Source organism: Gracilinanus agilis, unplaced genomic scaffold, assembly GCF_016433145.1.
Source record: "Gracilinanus agilis isolate LMUSP501 unplaced genomic scaffold, AgileGrace unplaced_scaffold15981, whole genome shotgun sequence".
NCBI lineage: Eukaryota > Metazoa > Chordata > Mammalia > Didelphimorphia > Didelphidae > Gracilinanus > Gracilinanus agilis.
In genome coordinates this window covers 2,139-14,468 of record NW_025346897.1, presented here as the reverse complement: position 1 = coordinate 14,468, position 12,330 = coordinate 2,139, and the positions used below count along the sequence as shown (strand labels likewise).

Below are 12,330 nucleotides of genomic sequence, written 5' to 3'. Positions count from 1 at the left end.
TGCGCGTGCGCGCGCGCGCGCGGCGTCCCTCGGGCCCCCCAACCCCCACTCCAAGCCGCTTAGGGTGGGCGCCGGGGTACTCTTGGAATCCAGGAAGGGGTGGTCTTGGCAGCGCCGAGCTGGGCGGGGCCCTGGAGCTCAGCTCCGTCTGACCACTGGATTGGGGGCACCCCCCTGCTCTCTCACCCTCCCTTTGCTCTCCCTTCTCTCTCACTCACTATTTCTCTCTCTTCTCTTTCCCGGTTAAGGTCAGACCAGGAGGCCCGAAGGAGATTGAGCCAGGGCCCCAAGGCCAAGTAGGCTGCCAGCTGGCCTCTAGGGCTCTGGATGAGGACGAAGCAGGGGTTAGGGTTCGGGTTAGGCCAGGGGGCGTCTTGCCCCTTTTGTGAGCCTCTCGCCCATATCTAGGAACAAAGCTACTTAAAGGGGCATCCAGGGCCGAGCAGGGCGATGAGGGCTTAGAGGCCACCCCGAGATCACTCGACACCCCCATGTTTTGTGGTGGCTAGAGAAGGGAGGGGTGCAAGCATAGGGAAGGCCCTGCAGTTCTTTAGCTGACTGGAAGACAGGCTCCAGAGTGATGGCGGTCAAAGTAGGTAGTCGGCAGGAAGATAGCCACTCTGCTTGGGGCTCGCACTTCCTGAAGCAGTGACCAGGCCCAGCTGCTTTTCCACCACCTCCTCCTTCCCAATATGCTTCCTTGGGGATTGGGCCCACAAGCCACCTCCACTTCAGCAGCATGGGTGGGTAGCAGCAGCGGTTCTTTGGTTCCTCCACTGGGTTTCCTTGATGCAGGGACTACTGGAAAGAATGCCCCAGGGAGGGTCTAACTTTGGGGAATGAGGCAGTGCGGCTTCAGTTGTTGTTGAGTTTAAGGTGCTTGTTTTAACTGCATCTGACTCTTCAGGACCCCATTTGGGGTTTTCTTGGCAAAAATGCTGAAGTGGTTTGCCATTTCCTTCTCCAGCTCATTTGACAGGTGGGGAAACAGGTGAGGCCAGCAGGGTTAGTTGACTTGCCCAGGGTCACATGGCCAGGTTTGAACTGAGCAAGATGAGTCTTCCTGACTCCAGGCTTGGAGCTCTATCCACTGCAGCGCCACCTGGGTGCCCCAATTGTTTTCTTGAGTTGTTCCAGTCACATTCAAAGGACTGGAATGGTTTGCTGTTTCCTTTTCCAGTGCAATGACAGACCAGGAAACTAAAGCAAAAAGAGGGAGGTCACAGAGCTGGGAAGTTAAGTCTTTGTGACGTTAGACTTGGTCTACTCTATTCACTGTACCACTTGGGTTGCCCAGAGAGCCAGGCCTCTAGCCTTTTCTTGCCACTCTCTGTGGTCTTTGCTGGGGAGGAATAGAAGGGAGATGACATGATGTAGCACGGCATGGCAGCCCCCTGAGCCTACGGCCCACTCTTGTTCCAGTAATTTCTCAGCAGAATTCCTTCACCCTTTGGCGAAGGCCTGGCAGCCCTCTCTCCATTATCTCCCCAGTTCTGTAATAGACCTACTAGCTGTCTCAGTCTCGTTTTCTCCAGTAGCTCTTGTGATGCTGCTGAAGGGGGAGGGTGGATTCCTTCCCGGGCATTAAGGGCCTCACACTTGGCCCGATTTCTTATATGATTTTGGTCCAGACCTAGGTGTGCTAGAAGGCAGGGCTTCGCCTCTTGGCCTGGTGAGGCAGGTCGAGGGGAGGTGCTTCTCGCTCTTCTTGCTTGAGGAGGCTTTATTCTGTGAACCCAAGCGATAGTTTGTGCAACCGGGAGACTTAAGCCACCAGAGCCAGCAGGCCCCTAGGAGCTGCCCTTGCCAATGGGGGCTGCCACTGCCCTGGACTGCCCTTCTCTCTGGACCTCACTTTACTCAGCAAGCACACAAGTTTGGGCTAGATAGTCTTTTCCAGATCTCAATCTACAATGTCAAATCTACACCTTGGCACGTGGAATTCTGGCTTACCTCTCACTACGTTCCTCTATTAAAATGAAGGTGGTAGGGGCTAAAGGTTACTTTTAGAGGGACAAGGTGGGGGCAGAGAAGCCTCAGAAACAGAGAGATCTGCATTCAGGTCCTGCCCCTGACTTAAACGCCGTGTGGCTCCAGGAGAGCGTCGCTTCCTCCTGGCTGCTAGAGGAGGGAGAGCAGGAACATAATGGGCCTGGACACAGCTGAGCTGCCTCAGTCCCCCTCATTCCCCTGCCCTCTCTCCTTATCCAGGGTTAGGGTTAGGGTTAGAGAGTCCATCTGGTTTATTTATGTTCTCTTCCTAGGACCTCCTCCTTGGAGGCTTGCCCCCAAGACCCTCTGACTGCCCAGAGCCCAATAGCTCAACGTGCAGTCAGACACAACCCTCAGGTATTTCCTTCAGCATGGGGTTTCCCCCATAGCTGTCTCCGCCCTTGCCCACAGTGGGCAGTACTCAACAATCTTAGCCCTTGCTCTCTCCCCAGGACTGGCAGCCTCCCTTTGCTGTGGAAGTGGACAACTTTAGGTTCACCCCCCGGATCCAGAGGCTCAATGAATTGGAGGTGAGAGGCAGTGGGGGGAGGGAGGGAGGGAGGGTGCTAAAGACAGAAACAAAGATAAGATCAGACAGACACACAAAGATGCTCTGGTGGGCCTGGTGTAGCCTGCGTGCCATCAGCTCAGGTCCACCTGCTTGGGGGGAGGAGGAGGAAGCGGCACGGAGGGGGCCTGGGTCATATCATCTAGAGATTGTCCCAAAAACCCACTTGGGATGACTTCATCCTGTCAGCCGGGGTCATTCTGACAAGGCTTCGTGGGATGACCAGCCCTCCTCTAGGCCCTAGGCAGCCTTCAGGGACTAGGCTTTCTTGGTCTCTCCTCTCTCTGAAATGGCACTCGAGACCTTCCCGGATTGTCAGCCTTGTAGTGCCAGAACAGGAAGGAATTCAGAAAGATTCTGTGGGGACGAGCTCTGTCCTGGCCATGTGAGGTGCCAAAGGGCAGAGCAAACTCGTGGGCATATGTGCCTAGGCTGTGTATTTGCTTCCTCACCCCTTTTAACAAAATACTAGAAGCTGGGTAGCCGGGTGTGGGACTATTCTGGAACTTAAGAGGAGAGATGACCCTGTTCTCATCTCTTATCTTCAGGCCCTGCTTGGGAAGGGGACAGGCTCAGAGACTTGGGTGGCACTCAGTTTCTCCCTTCTGGTAACTGGGGGAAAGTTACTTCCTTGATCTCCAGAAGCTGGAGCAAGGATCAGACAGAGAGCATGGTGTTAGCCAAGGCTAGCAACCACAGGGCCTCGGCTCCAGTGCCACCAGAGAGCCTTTGTGCATCTGCCCTCCAGCCTCAGCTTTTTGGTTTACTTCTGGGGGTTGGACTGAGACATGTTTCAGAAGGCACTGACCGGGTGGCTCAGTGGATGGAGAGCCAGGCCTAGAGACGGGAGGTCCTGGGTTCAAATCTGGCCTCAGACCCTTCCCAGCTGTGTGACCCTGGGCAAGTCACTTGACCCCCATTGCCCACCCATTGCCAATACACAGTATTGACTCCAAGATGGAAGGTGAGGGCCAAAAAACTAAATAAATAATGAATTAATGATTAAAAAGAAGGCACCGACTGAGTCCTAGAGGAAAAACTTCTCCATCCCTCTTTTGGTCCTAAGGCTCAAATAAGCCCTTGTGGCAGCTAGAGGGCACCATAGTCAATGGAGCATTGGGCCTAGAGCCAAGAAGCCCTGAGTTCAAATCCATCCTAGGGCACTTCTGGGTAACCTTGAGCAAGTCATTTCAACTGTCTGCTTCAATTTCCTCCTCTCAAAAATGAAGGTAATAATAGCACCCACTTCCCAGGATTGCTATAAGGATCACAGCATCTGACCCATAGTAACCGTCATCTAGCTATTATTGCTCTTATTGTCATCTTTGTCATTATTATTATTATTATTATTACTGTGTAAATTCTTTAGGAAGGGCAGGCTGTGCCTGTCATTGAGCCAGGAGATGAGTCCTTTCTGGGGAGTTTAGGAGGCCAGGGCTTCTCAGGAGAAGACCACTTTATTGGGACAATTAGGGAGGTCACATGTGACCAGAGGGAGTCTGGAAGCATCCTCAGTGCCCTAACCTGCTTCCCTAGGCCCAGACCAGGGTGAAGCTGAACTACCTGGACCAGATTGCCAAGTTCTGGGAGATCCAGGGCTCCTCCCTGAAGATCCCCAATGTGGAGCGGCGCATCCTGGACCTCTACAGCCTCAGCAAAGTAGGCCCTTCTGGGCATGCACACATAGAGGGAGGGAGGGAGGCTGACTGGCTGGCTGGCTGGCTGGCTGGCTGGCTCACTTCCTGCTCTGGAGGCCTGTGACCTCATCTTCTCCATATTTTGCCTTCCAGATTGTCGTAGAGGAGGGAGGCTATGAGGCCATCAGCAAGGACCGCCGTTGGGCCCGTGTGGCCCAGCGCCTCAACTACCCTGCGGGCAAGAACATTGGTTCCCTGCTGCGTTCTCACTATGAGCGGATTGTCTACCCCTATGAGATGTACCAATCTGGAGCCAATCTGGTGGTGAGGGAGGGGGAAAGAGAAGAATAGAGGCGCCTGTAACACTCCCTACCCCCACTCTCATCCCTGTTGCCCCATTGCACTGAAGCTGGGCTCACCTCTTTTAAGGCTGGGCCAGGTGTGGAAGTCACCTTGGTATATATATTCCCTTCCTGGAACTGGTTGGGCAAGGTTAGCACCCGGGAGCCCTTGCCAGTCCTGACCTAGCTGATACCCAGAGGCTGCCTGCCTGCAGTGGGGCTCCCACCCCCCCATTCCCTGGCTACTTGAATGCCTCCAAGCCGGCACCGTCCTTGTGGTCCATGGCTAAGGTGGCTGATAGGCTCGGCTCCACCCCGAGGCACCAAGGACTCCTGTGAGCATGTTGGGGAACTCAGTCGAGGGGAGAAGGGAAAGGAAGAGGGATTCAATCGGGGACAAGGCCTTCCAGGCAGAGAGTGACTAGCCAGGCCTTCGAGGGTGTTAGGGGTGTGCTGACTGCCCCTGCTACAAAGCCCTAAGCCTCCCCGGGCCATTTCCTCTTGTTCTCTCCCTTCAGCAGTGTAACACGAGGCCATTTGATAGTGAAGAGAAGGATAAAGAGTACAAACCCCACAGCATCCCCCTGCGGCAGTCGGTACAACCCTCCAAGTTCAACAGCTATGGAAGGCGGGCCAAGAGGCTACAGCCTGATGTGAGTGCCTGTCCCAGGCTCCCCCAAGCTGCTCTGGCCCTGCCCCAGGGTAGCACTGGTGGGGATCCCAGGCCTTGGCTTAGGGCCTGTCTGCTTCCTTCCCCCACCTCCCCAGCTTCTTACACATACCCACGTGCCTCTCTTCCACCCCCTCAGCCGGAGCCCACTGAAGAGGACATTGAGAAGAACCCTGAGCTGAAGAAGCTTCAGATCTACGGGGCTGGCCCTAAGATGATGGGCCTGGGCCTCATGGCCAAGGATAAGAGCCTTCGGAAGAAGGGTGAGGAGACGGCTCCGAGGGAGCAGGAACCAGGATGGGAGTGGGTGGACTGCTGCTGCCGAGACCTACTGATCAACCTCCCTCGCCTCCTCAGATAAGGATGGCCCCGAATGTCCCCCCACGGTAGTGGTGAAGGAGGAGGTGGGCCCAGAGCCGAAGCTGGAGCCAGCCTCCCCTAAAGCCTTTGTGGATGGCAAAGAGGAGCTGAGCCATAGCCCAGAACCCTGCACCAAGATGACCATGCGGCTGAGAAGGAACCATAACAATGCCCAGTTTGTAAGAAGCCGGGATACGAGTTGGGGGAGGGAGGGAGGAGGAGGAGCAGGAGCAGGAGCCGACATGCTGGGCGAGGTCTGGGTGGGTCCTGTGGCTCCGCTTTCTTCTCCCCTGTGTGTGCCTGACATAAAGGGTAGGGTCGCCCAAGTGCGGTGGTTCCACGGGGGCCCTAGCAGAGACACAATGGCCCCCGTGAGGGAGGTGAAGCGAAATGGCTCAAGGTGGGGAGCTGAGCCAGAGGGAATTGGAGCTGGTTAGTCTTGGCAGCTTTGGATGGCATGGAGGTGGGGTATGGCCAAGTGGCAAGCCCTCCCTCCACGTGGCCAGATCGAATCCTACGTGTGCCGGATGTGTGCCCGAGGGGACGAAGACGACAAGCTTCTGCTGTGTGATGGCTGTGATGACAATTACCACATCTTTTGCCTCCTGCCACCCCTGCCTGAGATCCCCAAGGGCATTTGGCGCTGCCCGAAGTGTGTCATGGCGGTAAGGTGCTTGGCACAGGAGGTGGGTGGGAGGCCGAAAGGCTGTGCCCTTCTCCCATGTCTCTGTCCTCCTGGGACTTTACTACCGCCGAGCTGTGCAGCCACCCGTGGCTATGCCTTGCTTTGCAGGAATGTAAACGCCCTCCAGAGGCCTTTGGCTTTGAGCAGGCTACGCGGGAATACACACTGCAAAGCTTTGGCGAGATGGCCGACTCCTTCAAGGCCGACTACTTCAACATGCCTGTGCACGTGCGTGCCTCGGGCCGGGTGGGTTCTAGGTGGAGGGCTCGAAGGCCAGAGCTGGCTAGGTGGTTTGACCCTCCCCGACCCCCTTTGTACCTGCAGATGGTACCCACAGAGTTGGTGGAGAAAGAATTCTGGCGTCTTGTGAACAGCATTGAAGAAGATGTGACCGTAGAGTATGGGGCTGACATCCACTCCAAGGAATTTGGCAGTGGCTTCCCCATCAGTGACAGCACAAGGCACCTGTCCCCTGAGGAGGAGGTGTGGGCCAAGGCCTAACACAAGGGGGAGGGGGGGAGGGGGGGATTCAGGCTGGTTCTGATGAGAGAGTGATAACTGTTGCTGCCCCGCTAGACCCAGTCTGGCTTCATTCTCTCCCGGCTGTGGGGCATTGACCTCCCGGGACTACAGATGTTAGCGCTGTCGGGCCAAGAGGCCTTTCTGACTGTGATTGCTCCATGGAAGAGGTGGGCCTGGGCCTGCCTAGTCCTTGAGCCAAGAAGGTCCCAGGGGCACATTCTGGCTCCTTGCCACCTACCCCGTGGGTGCATGTACTCCAGCACAAGCCATTTCATCTCTTAAGCCTTTGTCTCATCCCCCCAAAAATGGGGATGCCACATATTTTCCATTCCTGTACCATCCATAAGGGCAGGGGAGAAAAGGAGGGCTTCCCTGAAGCCAGCGGCAAAGCTGCTGCCTCAGCCCACCCTCTGACACATATCTGCCTCTCTCCAGGAGTATGCAGCCAGTGGTTGGAACCTGAATGTCATGCCTGTACTTGAGCAATCGGTCCTGTGCCACATCAATGCTGACATCTCTGGCATGAAGGTGCCCTGGCTCTATGTGGGCATGGTGTTCTCTGCCTTCTGTTGGCACATCGAGGACCACTGGAGCTACTCCATTAACTACCTCCACTGGTGAGCAGGCAGGTGTCCTGCAGGGTGACTTGGGGAGGGCCAGCCTGCACCCTGCTGCCCTTGACCACCTTCTACCCCATGGGCAGGGGCGAGCCTAAGACGTGGTACGGCGTCCCGTCATTTGCAGCTGAGCACCTGGAGGAGGTGATGAAGAAGTTGACACCAGAGTTATTCGACAGCCAGCCTGATCTCCTTCACCAGCTGGTCACTCTCATGAATCCCAACACACTTATGGCGCACGGGGTGCCGGTCAGTGCCCCCATCCCCACCCCCCACCCCTCTCTCCCCTTCTGGGTTGGGTGGGAACCGGGGCTTGGCAGGACAGCACATTGGTGGTGAGCCTGTGGCCTTCCACTTTCTTGTAAGTGTCTCTTCTCTCTCTCCTGGGCTTTGTCTCCATCCACGTGCAGGCAGTGTGGGCTGCTCTTTGAGGTGGGAGGTGAGAGGCGAGTCTTAGGTGGGGCCCCTTTGCTTCATGGTCCAGCCGCCTATGCCACCTCATCCCTGACGCCTGCCACAGGCTTTGTGACCTCTCTCCCTTGGGCATCTTAGATTGGCTTTCCTAGGCAAACTCCCATCCTTGCCAGTCTCCAACTTGCCTTCCATAGCGCTCCTTCTTCTGCCCTGGTGTGTCTGACCACCCCACCCCCAATCTCCGGTCAGTTGGGCCACTCTGGGAACCTGGAAGGCAATTACAGTTGGCTGCTGCCCCCCTCCCCTGAGCCTCGTGTTTGTCTTTTCCTCAGGTTGTCCGCACCAATCAGTGTGCAGGGGAGTTTGTCATCACTTTTCCCCGAGCCTACCACAGTGGCTTCAACCAAGGCTACAACTTTGCAGAAGCTGTCAACTTCTGCACTGCTGACTGGGTGAGTCGAAGTGGGCGCCGTCCAGAGGAGGGCAGCTTGGAGCTAGGGCTGGGGCTGGCCTCACCCTCCTTCTCTGTCTCTAGCTGCCCGCGGGGCGTCAGTGTATCGAGCACTACCGTCGGCTCCGGCGCTACTGTGTCTTCTCCCATGAAGAACTCATCTGCAAGATGGCTGCATGCCCGGAGAAGCTAGATCTGAACCTGGCTGCTGCCGTGCACAAGGAGATGTTCATCATGGTTCAGGAGGAGCGGCGGCTACGAAAGGCCCTCCTCGAGAAGGTGATGACTGGTGGGGTGGTGGGCCGCCAGCCTAACCCTGCTCACAAGGGACTCTGGGACCTGGGGCCAGGGCGGGACTGGGGGAGGGAGGCCTCAGAGGAGACTTGGAGAAATCCTGGGAGGCTACGCTGGACTGGGGAGTGTGTCAAGGGCTGGGGGCAGGAAGGCACGGACGATGTTCCATTCCTCCAAGGGAGGTTCAGAGGACTCTGGAGGGACCAGGGACTACACGAGAAGCTGGGCCCAGCACAGGGCAAAGAAGGCAGCTGGTGGTATGGAGGGAAAGGAGGGGAAGAAACAGAAGTCCACCCTTGGAGTTAGTCATGGGACTAGCAGAGCCAGTCTCACTGGGGATTTTGGAAGCCATCGAGGGTCGGCTTTAGCTCGGAGGAGGGGAGCGTGCGCCCGGTGGGTGGAGCACCAAACTCAGCAACCTGAAAGCCCAGCTGAACATGAATAGAGAAGAATGGAAAGTTGTATGCCTTGAGCCGGAAAGCTCCCTTGCCAAACTCCAGGTGGGGAGCTGTGTATAGGACCGGCCAGGATCACTCCCAACCCCCAGCCCCTGGGGGTTTCAGCGAGAAACAAGGAGGCCTCGGGGGCCTTAGCCATCTTTGAGGCACTGCCGTGTTCGCTGGGGGACACCCCCCCCCCCAGGAGAGTTAGGGGCTAGAGACCAAAGATCATTTGGAGGAACGTGGATTTTAGATTTGAAGGGACGACAGACTTTGAAACTCCTCCGGTCAGCCGCCCTGCCATCCCGTCCCCCCTCTTCCCATTCTGTAGAGAATGCCAGCCTTTGGCTCTGCCTCCGTGGCTTATCTCTGACCACCTTGGTGCTAGGAGGGATTGGATTCCTCGGAGTTCCTCTCTCCTCCTTCATCTTTGGCCCCCTCAGTGAGGGTCATGACATTAGGTGGCTGACTGACCGCCCTTGGCCACGCCATGAAGCACAACCTGCGGCCTTTGTCTTTTCCCAATGGCATTCTCTCCCCTGAGCAGTGTGGCCGTGTGTCAAGCAGAGGCGTGTCCCCAGAAGCTTTTCACTGCTTCGGGACCTGACTGGCCAGGCCCAGGGGGCAATCTGTTCTATGCTCGGCTCACTTCTGTCCCATTTTCCCTGGGCCTTGCTGGCGGCAGAGCCTTAGAAGGCCGCCGGGCACAGTGGGCCTTGCAGGTAGAGGCGGTGGTGGCTGAGCATGATTCAGAGTGGGCCTCAGCTGCTCTGCCTCCTGAAGCCCCCCTTTCCTGCTTACGCTTGGTTTGCTAGGCTGCTGGTCTGCCCACTGTGGGTCCCAACTCTTTTCTGAAGGCTTGCCTCAAGAAGCTTCCTGTGTGTGTTCTCTGCCTGTCCTGTGGGGCTGTGCGAGGCCTTGAGAGCTGGGCACCCTGTGACCTGCCCTTCATGTGTGCACAGGGCATCACAGAGGCAGAGCGGGAAGCCTTCGAGTTGCTCCCTGATGATGAGCGCCAGTGTGCCAAGTGTAAGACAACATGCTTCCTGTCTGCATTGGCCTGTTATGACTGTCCTGACGGGCTTGTCTGCCTGTCCCACATCGATGACCTCTGCAAATGCCCCACCAGCAAGCAGTACCTAAGGTGAGCAGGTGCTGGCCCGGAGGAGGCCCTGCCCTCGGGCCTGGGAGAGAACAAAGGGCCGTGGATAGCCAGGAGGGGGGCCCTGGGAAGTTGCCGCTGTCTGCCTCAGTTTCCTCAACTGTAACCTACCTCGATACATTGTTGTGAGGCTCCAAGGAGATTGCAGAGATCTTGGCTATCTTTCAATTGGGAGTTGTCATGGAACAGGGGCTGGAGGGGGCTGGAGGGGTGAGGGGAGGTGGCAAAGGCCTCTTAACAAAAGGAAAGTGGGAGTGCTTGGGGATCCCGAGATCATTGTAAGTCCCAGGGAAGGACAAAGGGATTCCTGGCAACAGAGAGAGGCTGGGGAAGGTCTAGACTGCCAGCCGCGGCCCTACTTTCCCCCACCCAGATACCGATACACACTGGATGAGTTACCTGCCATGCTGCATAAACTGAAGGTGCGGGCTGAGTCCTTCGATACGTGGGCCAGCCAAGTGCGTGCAGCTCTGGAGCTGGAGGATGGGCGGAAGCGCAGTAAGTAGGGAGTGGCTGGCAACTAGGGGGCTCCTGGGGAGAGCCAGAAACTCACAGGCCTGGCTCTCTTCCCAGGCCTGGAGGAACTCAGGGCCTTGGAGTCCGAGGCCCGAGAACGCCGCTTCCCTCACAGTGAGCTCCTACAGCAGCTGAAGGACTGCCTGCGCCGAGCCGAGGCCTGTGTCTCCCGGGCTCTGAGGCTGGTCAGCAGTCGGGAGGCAGGGGGCATGGAGCCTGGTGGGGAGCGCCGGGTCCCTAGGGCAGCACCCCCCCATCTGACCTTGGAGGAGCTCCAGGAGTTCATTGAGGAGATGAGCAGCCTGCCCTGTGCCATGCACCAGCTTGGCGAAGTCAAGGTGAGGAGGGAGCCCTCCCAGGTATGCCTTTGGCTGGGCCTGGAGACAGCCATGGGGAGGTGAGGCCAGGCCTTGGGTCGGAGAGTCAACCCCTCCCTTCTGCCTTCCTCTCCCCCTCCTTTCCCAACACAGAGCATCCTGGAGCAGGTGGAAGCTTTTCAGGCCCAGGCCCAGACAGCTCTGGCCTCCCTGCCTGCCAGCCTGGGCCACCTACCCAGCCTGCTGGAACAGGCTCATCTCCTGGGTGTGGAGGTGCCTGAGGCTGGGCAGCTGAAGCTGCAGGTGCAGCAGGCCCACTGGCTGGATGAAGTGAAGAGGGCCCTGGCACCACCAGCCCAGCGGGGCACCTTGGCCGTTATGCGAGGGCTGCTAGTGTCAGGAGCTGGTGTGGCACCCAGCCCTGCTGTGGATAAAGCCCGGGCCGAGTTGCAGGAGCTGCTCGCCATTGCTGAGCGCTGGGAGGAGAAGGCCCATCTCTGCCTGGAGGCCAGGTACTCTCTCGCAAGCATGCCCCCCGCCCTGCTGAGAGCTGGTTGGACAGGGTCCATCGAAATTTCTAGAAGCCTTTCCGGAGTCCCCCTTTGTTTGGGGCTCCAGACCTCTCCTAACTGCCGACTCAGACCCGATAACCCCTTGCTGCTTCCCTTGCCAGGCAGAAACACCCTCCTGCCACCCTCGAGGCCATAATCCGAGAGGCTGAGAACCTCCCCGTCCACCTGCCCAACATCCTGGCCCTGAAAGAGGCCCTTGGCAAGGCTCGGGCCTGGATTGCGGACGTGGATGAGATCCAGGTGAGGCTCTGGGGCTCAGCTAGGGTGGGTGAGGGAGGAGGCTGTCCAACTCTGCCCTTTGGTCCCGTGCTGCCAAGAAGGCTACCCGAAGAGTTTCTTTCTCCTCCTCAGAACGGTGATCACTACCCATGCTTGGATGACTTGGAGGGCCTGGTGGCTGTGGGCCGGGACCTGCCTGTGGGCCTTGAGGAACTGAGGCAGCTAGAGTTGCAGGTGCTGACAGCCCACTCCTGGCGGGAGAAAGCTTCCAAGACCTTCCTCAAGAAAAACTCCTGCTATACTCTGCTTGAGGTGAGGCAGGGTCTAAGCCATTCTCTCCGTCTTCCTCCCAGCACGCCGCCCCGTCCATTGGGCCTCACTCTTGTTTTCTTCGCCCTCACCCTCACCTCTGGCCAGGTGCTGTGTCCGTGTGCAGATGCTGGCTCGGAGAGCATGAAGAGAGACAGATGGAAGAGGGAGAAGGAGCTGGGCCTCTACAGATCAGACACTGAGCTCTTGGGCTTGTCTGCCCAGGACCTCAGAGACCCAGGCT

The 12,330-nt window shown here is 57.5% G+C and overlaps 1 protein-coding gene across 1 annotated transcript in view; it reads left to right on the top strand.

The window, feature by feature from the left end:
• Positions 1 to 248: 248 nt before the first annotated feature.
• LOC123254153 (lysine-specific demethylase 5C-like) overlaps positions 249 to 12,330 on the top strand; it is a gene marked incomplete at its 5' end in the record, with an annotated part of 14,214 nt that continues 2,132 nt past the window's right edge. The window contains 21 exons of the mRNA XM_044683212.1: positions 249 to 344; positions 2,445 to 2,522; positions 4,097 to 4,219; positions 4,351 to 4,521; positions 5,057 to 5,191; positions 5,348 to 5,471; positions 5,566 to 5,747; positions 6,075 to 6,233; positions 6,362 to 6,481; positions 6,578 to 6,736; positions 7,211 to 7,392; positions 7,479 to 7,641; positions 8,139 to 8,258; positions 8,342 to 8,536; positions 9,954 to 10,135; positions 10,527 to 10,651; positions 10,727 to 11,007; positions 11,140 to 11,498; positions 11,660 to 11,798; positions 11,910 to 12,089; positions 12,195 to 12,330. The exon at positions 12,195 to 12,330 is cut by the window's right edge and continues 3 nt beyond it. Coding sequence (XP_044539147.1) covers positions 249 to 344; positions 2,445 to 2,522; positions 4,097 to 4,219; positions 4,351 to 4,521; positions 5,057 to 5,191; positions 5,348 to 5,471; positions 5,566 to 5,747; positions 6,075 to 6,233; positions 6,362 to 6,481; positions 6,578 to 6,736; positions 7,211 to 7,392; positions 7,479 to 7,641; positions 8,139 to 8,258; positions 8,342 to 8,536; positions 9,954 to 10,135; positions 10,527 to 10,651; positions 10,727 to 11,007; positions 11,140 to 11,498; positions 11,660 to 11,798; positions 11,910 to 12,089; positions 12,195 to 12,330 — 3,409 coding nt within the window. The remainder of the gene's footprint in view (positions 345 to 2,444; positions 2,523 to 4,096; positions 4,220 to 4,350; positions 4,522 to 5,056; positions 5,192 to 5,347; positions 5,472 to 5,565; positions 5,748 to 6,074; positions 6,234 to 6,361; positions 6,482 to 6,577; positions 6,737 to 7,210; positions 7,393 to 7,478; positions 7,642 to 8,138; positions 8,259 to 8,341; positions 8,537 to 9,953; positions 10,136 to 10,526; positions 10,652 to 10,726; positions 11,008 to 11,139; positions 11,499 to 11,659; positions 11,799 to 11,909; positions 12,090 to 12,194) is intronic.